Source organism: Gekko japonicus, unplaced genomic scaffold, assembly GCF_001447785.1.
Source record: "Gekko japonicus isolate JY-2015 unplaced genomic scaffold, Gekko_japonicus_V1.1 scaffold150, whole genome shotgun sequence".
Taxonomy (NCBI): Eukaryota; Metazoa; Chordata; class Lepidosauria; order Squamata; family Gekkonidae; genus Gekko; species Gekko japonicus.
The window spans coordinates 778803-790077 of record NW_015160839.1 but is presented as its reverse complement, the minus strand read 5'-3'; the positions used below and the strand labels follow the sequence as shown (position 1 = coordinate 790077).

The following is an 11275-nucleotide window of genomic DNA, read 5'->3' as shown; positions in this document are numbered from 1 at the left end:
CGGCTTCAAAAATCTGACGGGGAGGGGTGAGTGTGTCTCCTTGCGTGTGACAGTTGGGGTGGGGAGGGGGGAGCGGAGGCTGGGGGGAGGCGGCGGTGGGCTCTGAGGGGCGCCTGAGGGGCGGTGGGCTCTGAGGGGCGCCGATGCGACAAGGATGACGGGGGGCGTCTCACCTGTGGGTCGGGCGGGGTCGCCGCATCCCTCCTCGGCTCATCGCGCTCCTTCCCTCCCTAGAACCGAGAGGCTCTCGCCGTCCGCCGGGAGGCGGAGAAAGGAGGGACGACGGCCACCGCAGTCTCCGCCTTCTCGTCCGTTCCTCCGCCGCCCGCCCCCTCCCTTCTCTCTGAGGAAACGCCGCGGCGCTCCTCTCCCTCACACTCGCGAGCGCATGCGCGCCAGACCCACCTTCCCTCTCCTCCCCGGATCAGTCTTCTCCTCGGCCCCGCCCACCCGCCGGGGGAATGCCACGCCCTCCCCTCTTTTTCCACCGCCATCTAAACCCGTCGCGAGTGACGCGCGCCTCTCCCACCGGCACACCAAGCCCCGCCCATTCACCCCCCCCAAACCCGCCTCTGGGTTTGCGCTGTCCCTCTCGTGCGCATGCGTGAGCGAGCCCTCTGCCGTCACTGGTATGTTAATCGGCTCCCTTTTTTTCCCTCTGTCTGTATTCGCTGAAGAAGGAAAAAAGGGCGGGGCGTGAAGTGACAGCGAAGGGGCGTTTACGACGCGGAGGAGGGAGAAGGCAGGAGGTGCTTTACGGCGGTGCTTAGCAACCCGGGGGAGGATGAGGCGGGCGCGACAGGTAAGGGCGCGGAGTGGCGTCAGCGGCGACGTCGAGCTACGCAAAGTGGTCCTGAGGGGAATTTTTATGGATGGTATTTTAAAAAATAACGGCAAAATCGGGCGGGTGATTATGATGGTGCTGACCCTCCCATGCCCTTAGCCCTGGGGTTTCTATGCCAGGCCGGCGCTGGCCGAGCTTCTCTCCTCAGTCTGTGGCAGCATCTGATGAAAAATGAAGGGAGAAACGTCTTTTCCCATTTAAATGTGACATCCCCCAACCGAATTCATGAGGCCGGGGTCACATGTGCGAGAAGCTGAGGTGGTAAAAGACTGAGAGGGGTAGTAGGGATTGCACCACTTCAGGTGCAGGAGGATCCCGTGTTGGAATGCTCCGCTGTGTGAAAGAGAGGGGGGGGATCCTCCCCACAAATAGAAAAACGGCACTGCGAATAATGGGGGAGGAGAGTAGAAACGTCCCCCCTTTGGTGCTACCTTTCTAATTGCAGGGAGGAGCGTTTTTAATGCAAGAGAACAATCAAAACTGAAGGTCCCTGCCTATAGTCAGTAAGACTGCAAGCCCAATCTATACTGGGAAGGAATAGCAAGCAAAAGAGCTGGGAAATTGGGTGAGTCCCTTACCTTGCTCCTGCATAAGCAAGTGAGTTGTTCTGGGGATTCCTCTGACTGGGGATTCCCCCCCCTTCTACAATCCCAGCCCAACTGTATTATTTTGGCTTACTAGGAGTCTTTACTGATAGGTTCAAAAGTTACCTTGTTTTGTGTGGGAAAGGTGAACTATAAATGAACTATAAGTGAAAATGATAAAATAGAATGAATTCTACCACTTCAGCAATTTCCTGCAGACGGCCCCTCCTGTCACCCTTCTGAGGAGCTCACGACAGTGTATGTGGTTGTCTGAGCACCTTTTCCCCCCCTCTTTTCCCATCCCTACATATCAATAAAGCTGCCGTTGCTTACAACTGTGGCCAGATTCGGCTTATCTCCAGCTTTATGATTAATAATTGACCATTCTGCGATTTGCTTAAATTGTTTTTATTTGGGTTTATATTTTTGTTGTTTTACTGGCGGAACTCATTTTGAGAATGTTTTTGGTTTGAAAAGTGAGCCATGAACCATGTAGTAACAATATATACAGTGTTACAAGAAGAGTGTTGTACCTTCAAAGAGTAACTGATTTATTGTAGCACAAGTTTCTTTGTGGGGTCCACTCATTGAAGGCTCATCATTAGTTGGCAGGTTTGTGCATTGTGTCTTCTCTTATTTACAAGGTACTTCCTCGATGCATGTTTACATAAAATCACATGTCACATTTCATCATTCTTTTCCCATGAGGACGTCAGAGTGTTGTATGTTGTTCTTCCCGCTCCTTTTTATCCCCACAATAACCCTATGAGGTAGATTAGCCTGAGTGAGTGGCTGACCTGGGGTCATCCATTAAGCCGAGGAAGTCTTTGAACCAGGTCTCCCTTGTCTGAGATTCTAACCATACTGCAATGGTGCATGAGTGTGGATGTGTGTGTGTGAATGGGAGAGACTTCCGTATGGAGATAAAATAGTTGGGGGGGGGGAGTCTTTGGAATGCAAGCAGTACAGCCAAGAAAAGTCACAGGCTGTACCTTTTCCATTTCATGGAGTTTTGTTCCCATTGTTTGCATTTTCTCTCTCTACCTCTATATATCTGTATATATGTCTTCAAACAGAGAATACACTGGCCCCCAAATGTTTATACTAAAATAAATGTTTTCATCTACAAGGAGCCATTAGATTAGTTTTTGCTGTAACCCCTTCTCTGGAGTCTGAATCCAGTTAGATATGGCTAAGCCACTTCATACGAGGTTCGCAAGGCAGATATTAACATAAAGGTATGCAGAGTATCTCTGTTTCTTGCCAATTGAAAACATGCTTTATTTCCTTAGGAATACAGCATTTGACACACTTTACAGAGCATATGTTGATTAAAATTTGGTAGGGACCCAATCAGGCACCTCTGAGCAGGCAACCTTACAGCGCTCTCCACTTCAGAGCACTGATGCCCTCCAACTAGAACTGTCTCCTGTTTTCTCCCCTGGAAATCCTTCAGTGTCATGAATAATCCCAAGACAGGTATCTGTCCAACAGGTTCATGTCTCCTTGCCATGACACCAGCTGCACGATGCTCTCCCATTTATGATCAACTCTACGTTCCTCAAGCAGCCTGAACAGCCTAGCTTAGCTTGAACTGATCCCAACGTAGAAGCTAAGCAGGGTCGGCCCTGGTTTGTACTTGGATGGAAGACCGCCAAGGAAGATGGGGGTTGTTGCTATGCAGGGGAGGGCAATGGCAAACCACCTCAGCTTGTCTGTTGCCTGGAACGCCTCATGTATGGGGGCACCATGAGTCGTTTCTTTTTCTCCTGCTGTTCCCCTTCCTGCATCAGTTTCTCAAGGCTTTGTGTTTACAATTCTTAATAGTTTTAAAATGACCCTTGTCACTTCTCTAAAACATAATTTTGAATTGTATGGAGAAATATTTGTAAGATATATATGCTCTCATTCTTCAAACTAAACTAGTGCTACTCACTCCACAGCTCAGGGAGAGCCACATTCTCAGTTACCATCTACCGAAAGAGCTGTCTTTACTTCCATCCCTGGCATAAGGCTTTCCCTGCAAGGAGGCCCACAGTTTACCCATTCCTCTGCTAGTGACTGTTTCAAGGTGGGTTCCACATGCCAACCATAAACACCACCCAGCAAGGACCTTCCCCACTTTCCTGAAACATAGGGCAGGTGACACATCGGGGAACAGTGCCCTGAAGAGCCACATGTGGTTCCCGAGCCACTGAAGAAGCATCACTGAATTAAACCAAAGGGCAAACTATTCCGATCGTTTATGTCCTTTCTGAGCAGAATCATTATGCATTCATGGTGCGTAATGAAATAAGTGCTTGCAAAACAAGAACTGAAAGCTCTTCCTCCCGCTTCCTTATAGGAAGTTTCAAAACAGCTTTGCTTCAAGATTTTCAGGGGGTGAGAAAATTGACAAGATGTCCAATGCTGCAGCATATATTCTGCACAGGACTTTAATCTTGGTGATTTCTTGGTGCTCTCCCTCAAGACAACACAGTGAAGCAGGTTGCTAGGATGCTGTAGAGGCACAGCTATAGCTGAGAGAGAGAGAGTTCTCCAGCCAGCCATAGCAGAGAACACCAGGCTAGATAAGCCCAAGAATCTGATAGTATAAGGCAGCTTCTAGGGCATAATAACCACCAGTTAACGTATAAATGTCAGTGACTCTTCGTGAAAGTGGATTCCATTCTACTGGTGGTTTCTGTCTTTGGTTCTGCTTCTGTTTCCTTTCTGAAACCTTTGAAATGGGGCAGGCTGTAATTCTAAATAAAATGCTCTAAATTAGATCATCTTGAAGAAATTCTTTCTGCAATTGCATTGAAAGCTGGCATAGACTTGCTCTGCACTTCCCCATAACCTCATTCTAGTTGTTTCCATCTTGAAGAGAAAGTTTCTTGGCCTAAATTTTTAAAAAAACCCTCTCGATTACCTTCCCCTTTGGCTAATTGTAGGTTCCGTGTTTGGATTTTAAAAAAATGTATAGCATGTTTCTTGTGCTTAGCAGCTCCCAGAAAAATGACCTGGTGTCTGAGAAGGATATTCATTTTAAATGTGGGGACTGATGTGGTGAATCACTGTTGAGAGCTTTCCAGTTGCAGCTAACAGTTGTAATGAGCAGTATTTGCTGTGGGGAAGAAGTAGTCCCTACTGGAGGCTGCTAGTGGTTGGATCTAGGACAAAAGCAAAAAGAACTTACTGGCTGAGAGTTGCAGAGAGACTAAGAAAGAGCAGGGGATAAGGTTCAGTCTGTAGTTATTAATCTGTGCAAGACATGAACAGTAGTATTTTCCGCTGCCATCTAAAGAGATAGGAACAGATTGCTTGCACGCTAGGCAGGCACCATAATCCTTGAGAACTCAAAGCCACATATTCTCTTTCAGATAGTCATGTAAGAGGAACAGATAAGTAACAGGAAATTCTGTACTTATGGAGACTGAGCAGGTTGGTTGCTGTTTCTGAGCAGAGAGCTGTCTGCTGCTTTTGTTCTGCTTCTGGATTTTCAATTATTCAGTTTGGAGTAGTGGTTAAGTGCGCGGACTCTAATCTGGGAGAACCGGGTTTGATTCCCCACTCCTCCACTTGCAGCTGCTGGATGACCTCGGGCAAACCATAGTTCTGTCAGAGCTGTTCTCTCAAGAGCAGTTCTCGAAAGAGCTCTCTCAGCCCCACCTACCTCACAGGGTGTTTGTTGTGGGGAGGGGAAGGAAAAGGAGTTAGTAAGCCGCTCTGAGACTCCAAGTGAAGGATGGGGTATAAATCCAATATCTTCTTCTTCAATAGCAAGGCCCAGTTCTGGAGCTTATCATGTCAGTAAAGATCATGCCTTTGAGGCGAGTGAGGATAGCTTTCCTTCCCCCTTGAGTAGCCCCGAGCAGCTCCCATCTGGGGCTAGTGCTAAAGGCTTCAAACTTGTACCCTTGTGCCTCATTTTCTGTTACCATTCAGAAAATTGTATTATTTTGATACAAGCAGATAGCGGTATAGTTGGCTAGTTTTCTCCCACTGCTGGCTAATGAATTGAGCCTGAGGATAGAAAAGGTGAGGCTTGGGTAGAGAGTGGTACCCAATGTCATATGCAGTGGGGGGATATACTCACTCTTTGCATAAAAGTTTTGTCTGTTCAGCATTCTCATAGAAAATCCCATATATCACAATAGTTCAGAATTCCAAAATTGCCTCATTACAAATATAACCCACTGTCAGGTTCCCGGTTCAATCAGTTCTCAACGACAGCCAGTTGTAGAAAGCTAACTTTATTGAGACAGTTGATAGAACTTATCATAGACACATCTATTGTTTGGACTGAAGCTAAACGCGGGAAGGGTATAGATATAGGGGATTCAAGTAACAGCACTAAAGATCAAGACCCAATCATCCTCTAGTATTTTGCCCACCAGAAGCATCAGTCCCCCGCCTTCTCCTAAAGGCACGTAGCCTTACATATCAAAGAAGTAAGATCACAGACATTTGAGGACCCAATCGCGTAAGAACTTCCGCACCTGCAGCAGGAAGAATACTAACTTCTCTGGCATGCTGGCAAATGTTGCTTCCAGGGCATCACGGGGCTGCTCTGGATCTGCCGGGGTACAGGCGGTCCGTTCGGCCCAGCAGGGGCACCCGGAGGTGCTGGGGGAGGAAGCAGGCACTTGTGAGGTTCCTGGTGGCACCCTCCTAGTTCCATCAGGGACCCATTTGCGGTTCCGGAACTCTTGCTGGATCGCCTCCATGATGATGCCCGGTATGTCTAGCATCATGTTCTGCATCTCTCACCTTATTTCTTCCGCCTCACCCCTGAACTCTCTACGGAGTCGTTCAGCTTCAGTGTCTTCCACAGCCCGGATGCGCTCTGGTTCCTCCTGGAACCAGCGCCTGTACTGCCATCAGGTGCTGTCACTCACAAACCTCTCGGACCTTGGGTCCGGAATCAACAGCCAGGTGGGCTCAGCCCAGGATGGGAGAGGCGCCCACGAGTCCTGGGGCTGCACCCCTCTTTCAGCCCCTTTGAGCTCCGCAGTCGTCACGGGAGCCGCCGTGGTGTGTTGCTCCAGCGTGATGCTGTCTGCCCCAGTTGTAGGGATTTCCCCGTCCTCTCCGCTCATCACATTAGTGGTGCAGGAGGTTGAGGAAGGAGTCCAAACAAATTGTCAGGTTCCCGGTTCAGTTCTCAACGTCAGTTCTCAACGACAGCCAGTTGTAGAAAGCTAACTTTATTGAGAAAGTTGATAGAACTTATCATAGTTTGGACTGAAGCTAACCAAGCTAAACACAGGAAGGGTATAGATATAGGGGATTCACGTAACAGCACTAAAGATCAAGACCCAATCATCCTCTAGTATTTTGTCCGCCAGAAGTCAGTTACCCCCAAGGCACGTAGCCTTACCGTATCAAAGAAGTAAGATCACAGACATTTGAGATGCCCAGCCATTTGGCATCGCAAAGGTGACAAGTCTCAGACACATCAAAGGAAGGGGGGGGAGCCTCCTCTCTCAATGACAGGTGCGCTGTAAACTGAAAGATGCACCGAGCGCCTGACACCCACCCATGCACAAATTTGGGTCAGGATGGTGTACTGGCAAAAGCAGGGGGACTGAGATTCAAATCCCGACTCACCTGTGAAGCGCACTGGGTGACCTTGGGCCAGCCACATTCCCTGTTTACCCCGCCTCACAGGATTGCTGTGAGGGTAGAATACGTATATAAGTGCCGGAAAGTTGCATCCAACTGATGCTCATCCCAACAAGGGGCTTTCAAGGCAATTGAAAGCAGAGGTGGTTTACCGTTGCCTTCCTCCACAGAGACATCCTTGGTGGTCTCCCTTCCGATACTGACCCTGCTTAGCTTCTGAGATAAGACTATATCATGCCACCTTCTCTCCCAGGGATAAAGCACCAGACAGGTTATGTCTACTGCCTTGAACTCTGGGTGGGGAGGGGGGAGACAAGATAAAAAAGTGCTAGTTAAAGTACATGCAGCAATAAGAATTGCTTACAATGGAGCCCTCCTGCGGCTTGAAAACATCAGAACCAGCCCTGGTTTCCCTCTTAATCAATCCAAGTATGATTAGCAGTTGGTTGACTGTAAAGCAGCTTATGCTCAGATAACAAAACAACTGAGGTAATCATAGCTGCTCTCCTTCCATTTTAATGACTGTGGTGGTTTCTTCTTTGTAGGGATGATCAGTCCCATGTGTTTCGGATTGTAAGATATTGCATGTTGACTTATAAAGGAAATCCTGAATGCAGAAGAGGGGAGAAAGGCCTGTCTTCACCGCAGAACTTCCTTCTGCCGCTGTACGTTTCACATATGTCATTTTAGTTCCCTTTATCATACTTTACCACAGCGTTGCTTCATCTTTGACAAGCTTGACACTACTTGCCAGTATATACCTGAGCTGGGGGATAGTGCTTGAGCTTGCTTCGTGCTGTGGTTGGTCAGATATGAATTTAGGGCCACTCCTTCCTTATGAGTAAATAAACCAGCACATGTGAGGTTTTTTTTAAAAAAAAATGCTGCAGAGTCTAACATGAGTGAGAATGTTGACTGTCTTGTCCTTTTGCTGCCCTTTGGAGACCCAGTCTTGGCCAATATATTTGCAGGACACTTGGCCCCACATAACTTCAGGGCCACAGTTCTGTGCAGAATGAACTTGCTTCTGCATGGGATAAGGCAGCAATTTGTCTTTGGAAGGCTCTAGATCTGCGCAACTTGATACCACTTTATACACACACATACAGATTCCAGAGCAACTCACCTGCAGAGTGGGTGCTGCACACTTACCTTCTGGATAACTGTAGATGGTTATAAAACAGTGCTTTTCAATGTAATTGACAATAGATGCTTGGGCTGTCATACACTCAGGCAGCCTGTAGAGTGACTGTCAGTTGCACACCTTCTGTGTTCAGTTTAACATACTCGCAGTCCTCATAAAAGGAACACTCCAGAATCCATTGTAGTTTATCACAGCGCAGTTTAGAGAGAAGGGGTGGGTAGATCGGATGCCGTTCTTGGGGGTAAGACTGGAAATGACAAAGGATATGGGGGTTCTGCTAAGAACTGCAGCCCCTCCCTGAAAAATTCTCCCCCTATTTTCTGTAGATGTACATTTGCACATTGGGGTGTCTTGTCTGTTTCCCTGGCCTAGTAGGGGCAGAAAAACAAGGAGAAAGGATGTGTGTGAGAATGCCTGGACATTGCCGATGACTCCAAATAGGACTGCCGTGTTCAGCAGCAGTCTTGCCTCCAGCATAAAGCCTAGTTCCACCCTGGAGGCAAGCTCTGAAAAAAGCCTATTGAATGAAAGAGAAGGCGGCTGTGGAATTCTTCCCCTCCTTCTGCCGTGGGTTTTCCTGGAAGAAAGACAGGCATTTCTTTAGAACTGCTCAGAAAAGAATCATCATAAGTCACCACTTGCTGGGGGTACATTTCTGTAACACCTTTGTTATCCGTCAGCTCAGCTTTTAAAAATAGCCTTGATTATTAAAGAGGCCAGCAGATTCTTGAGCAGCCTCCTTCATGCCCAGACTTCATTTGGGGTGTGATGCAGGCATTCCCATCAAGAATTTGATCTACTTTTCTCTTTAGCTGGAGGAAGAGAACAGATGGTGTTTCAGGTACTGGCCCCCTTAGACCATCTTTGCCTTGTGCTGGCATAAACTTTGAGGAGATCTACCAACCCTGTACATTGGTTGTAACCTTTGGCATCTGTTTATTGTGCTGCCATAGATAAACACACTTTATGGAGCCTTAGTTGTAATCCTAGTCCTGTCCATAACACCAGCCCCTCTTACAGAGATGGTCACTGGTTCTGTTTAAACAAACTGGTTCTCCTTTTTTAATAAGCCGTCTAGATTCGAGTGTAGTAACACTTTAGATACCAACAAGATTTTGAGGGTATGAACTCTGACTCTTAGAAGCTCACACTGCAAAAAAAATCCTGTTGGCTTCTAAGGTGCTCCTGGACTGGAATCTGGCTCTTCTCTTGCAGACCAACATGGCTACCCTCTGAAACATTTAAATCCGTTGGCTTCGTTCCCTGTGTTGGCCACAGTGGAAAAGAATGTGACCTGTTCTAACCATCATCTGCCCTTTTCCCCCTGTTGATTACTTTAGGCATCGGCATCTCCCTAGCTCGTGTGACTCCGCCTGCGTAGAATGGACCCTGTTGTCCTCAGTTACGTGGACAGTTTGCTGAGACAATCGGACATTTTGTTACTGGATCCTCCCTGCTGGCTGAACGACCACATCATTGGGTTTGCCTTCGAGTACTTCGCCAGCGAGCAGTTCCGAGACTTCTCCACCCAAGTGTGCTTCGTCGGGCCCGAGGTGGCCCAATTCATCAAATGCGCCACCAGCCAGGAGGAAATGGGCCTGTTCCTGGAGCCCCTGAACCTCCCCCAGAAGAAAGCCGTGTTCCTGGCCATCAACGACAACTCCAGTCAGGCCGCGGGGGGCACCCACTGGAGCCTCCTGGTTTACTTCCGGGACAAGAACCGCTTTGCTCACTACGATTCCCACACGAGGAGCAATTCCATCCACGCCCGACAGGTTGCCGGGAAGCTGGAAGCCTTCCTGGGCAAGAGAAGCAAGGCCTCCTTTGTCGAGGAGAAGGCCCCCGCCCAGCAGAACAGCTATGACTGCGGGATGTATGTCATCTGCAACGCGGAGGCTCTGTGCCGAGCATACTTTCAGGCGCAGCAGGAGCCAATCCTGCAGCTCCTGACTCCCTCCTACATAACACAGAAGAGGAAAGAATGGAAGGACCTCATTGCCAAGCTCTCTCAGAAGTGACTTGCCCATTGGCCCCCACGCCCCCGTGCCTGACAAAGAAGGTTGAGCTAGGAATTGCCCTGCAGAGAATGTCTTTGCCTTTACATTTCTACACCGCCTCACTCTGTTGCCTGTCAGAATAAAGCCAAGCTGCACGGAACTTAGATGTCCTCTCTGAGGTGGGCAGTTATAGCTTCGGCCATTTGTTAAATTTTCCATGGCCAGAAAGGTTCCCTGCAACTCCTACTTTTCTTATATGCCTGTGCAATCCATTGCTGTGGATTCAGCAACACTGGAGTATACTTCTGCTTGTAGGTTTCAGCAGTCCTCTTCTGAAATCACGCCTGAACCTCTGGAAACAAGATGAGGAAAAAGGGCTGCTTGGTTGTATAGAGTGCTTTGCCTACCTTGCAAAACAGTGCTGATCACAGAAGGCATGATGCAGCAGAACTTCAATAAATGTAAGACTTGACCGCCAAGAGAAGGTTTGCTTTCTGTTCAGCTGTAGCAGCTTCCTGTTTCTGCTTATTTAACAGTCTGTGAATTCCAGCACCTCTTCATAGAGGCTGTGATGGAACTCATGGCGGGGGGGGGGGGGGGGGGGGGAGACAGGCTTTCCATTCCAATATCTAGAACGGGAAGAAGCAGAAATCTATACAACCTGATCTTAGGAGTGTTTTGAGTGTTTTCCCCCCCTCTGTACATCACTTTGAACATCTTTGGGCTGGAAAAGTGACTATAATGCACACTAAATACACTATTTATCTGGAATGTATTGTGTGGGAAACAAGTCCCGCAGAGTTCAGTAGGACTTTCTTCCTCCTAAGAGTGCCTGCAATCACATCAATAAGCTTTTTTTTTGCCAATGGTTATGAAAGCAGGAGGACACTTCTGTTTCATATTGGTTTGGGCAGGGCTTGGTATGGGCAGGGCTTGACTTAAAGTCATTTGTGAGAATTGCAGGCTCTTGGTTCAGTTATGCTTCAGCTCTTACTAGGAGCAATTTGGAGTCTAGACCTGGCTACTGAAACTGAACTCTGATTGTAAATGTGATGCATATAGGAGAGAACTTTTCCATCTGACTTTGGGTGGATATGTG

The 11275-nt window shown here is 48.1% G+C and overlaps 1 protein-coding gene across 2 annotated transcripts; it reads left to right on the top strand.

The window, feature by feature from the left end:
- The first annotated feature begins 762 nt into the window (after positions 1 to 762).
- Positions 763 to 10649, top strand: SENP8 (SUMO/sentrin peptidase family member, NEDD8 specific). 2 transcript variants are annotated; one of them, XM_015418838.1, is made up of 2 exons: positions 763 to 802; positions 9520 to 10649. In XM_015418838.1, the coding sequence occupies exon 2, from the start codon at positions 9562 to 9564 to the stop codon at positions 10195 to 10197; it is 636 nt and encodes a 211-aa protein (XP_015274324.1). In that variant the 5' UTR covers positions 763 to 802; positions 9520 to 9561; the 3' UTR covers positions 10198 to 10649. The 2 variants fall into 2 exon arrangements, with proteins under 2 accessions (XP_015274324.1, XP_015274331.1); XM_015418845.1 differs by lacking the exon at positions 763 to 802 and adding an exon at positions 7620 to 7700.
- Positions 10650 to 11275: the final 626 nt, after the last annotated feature.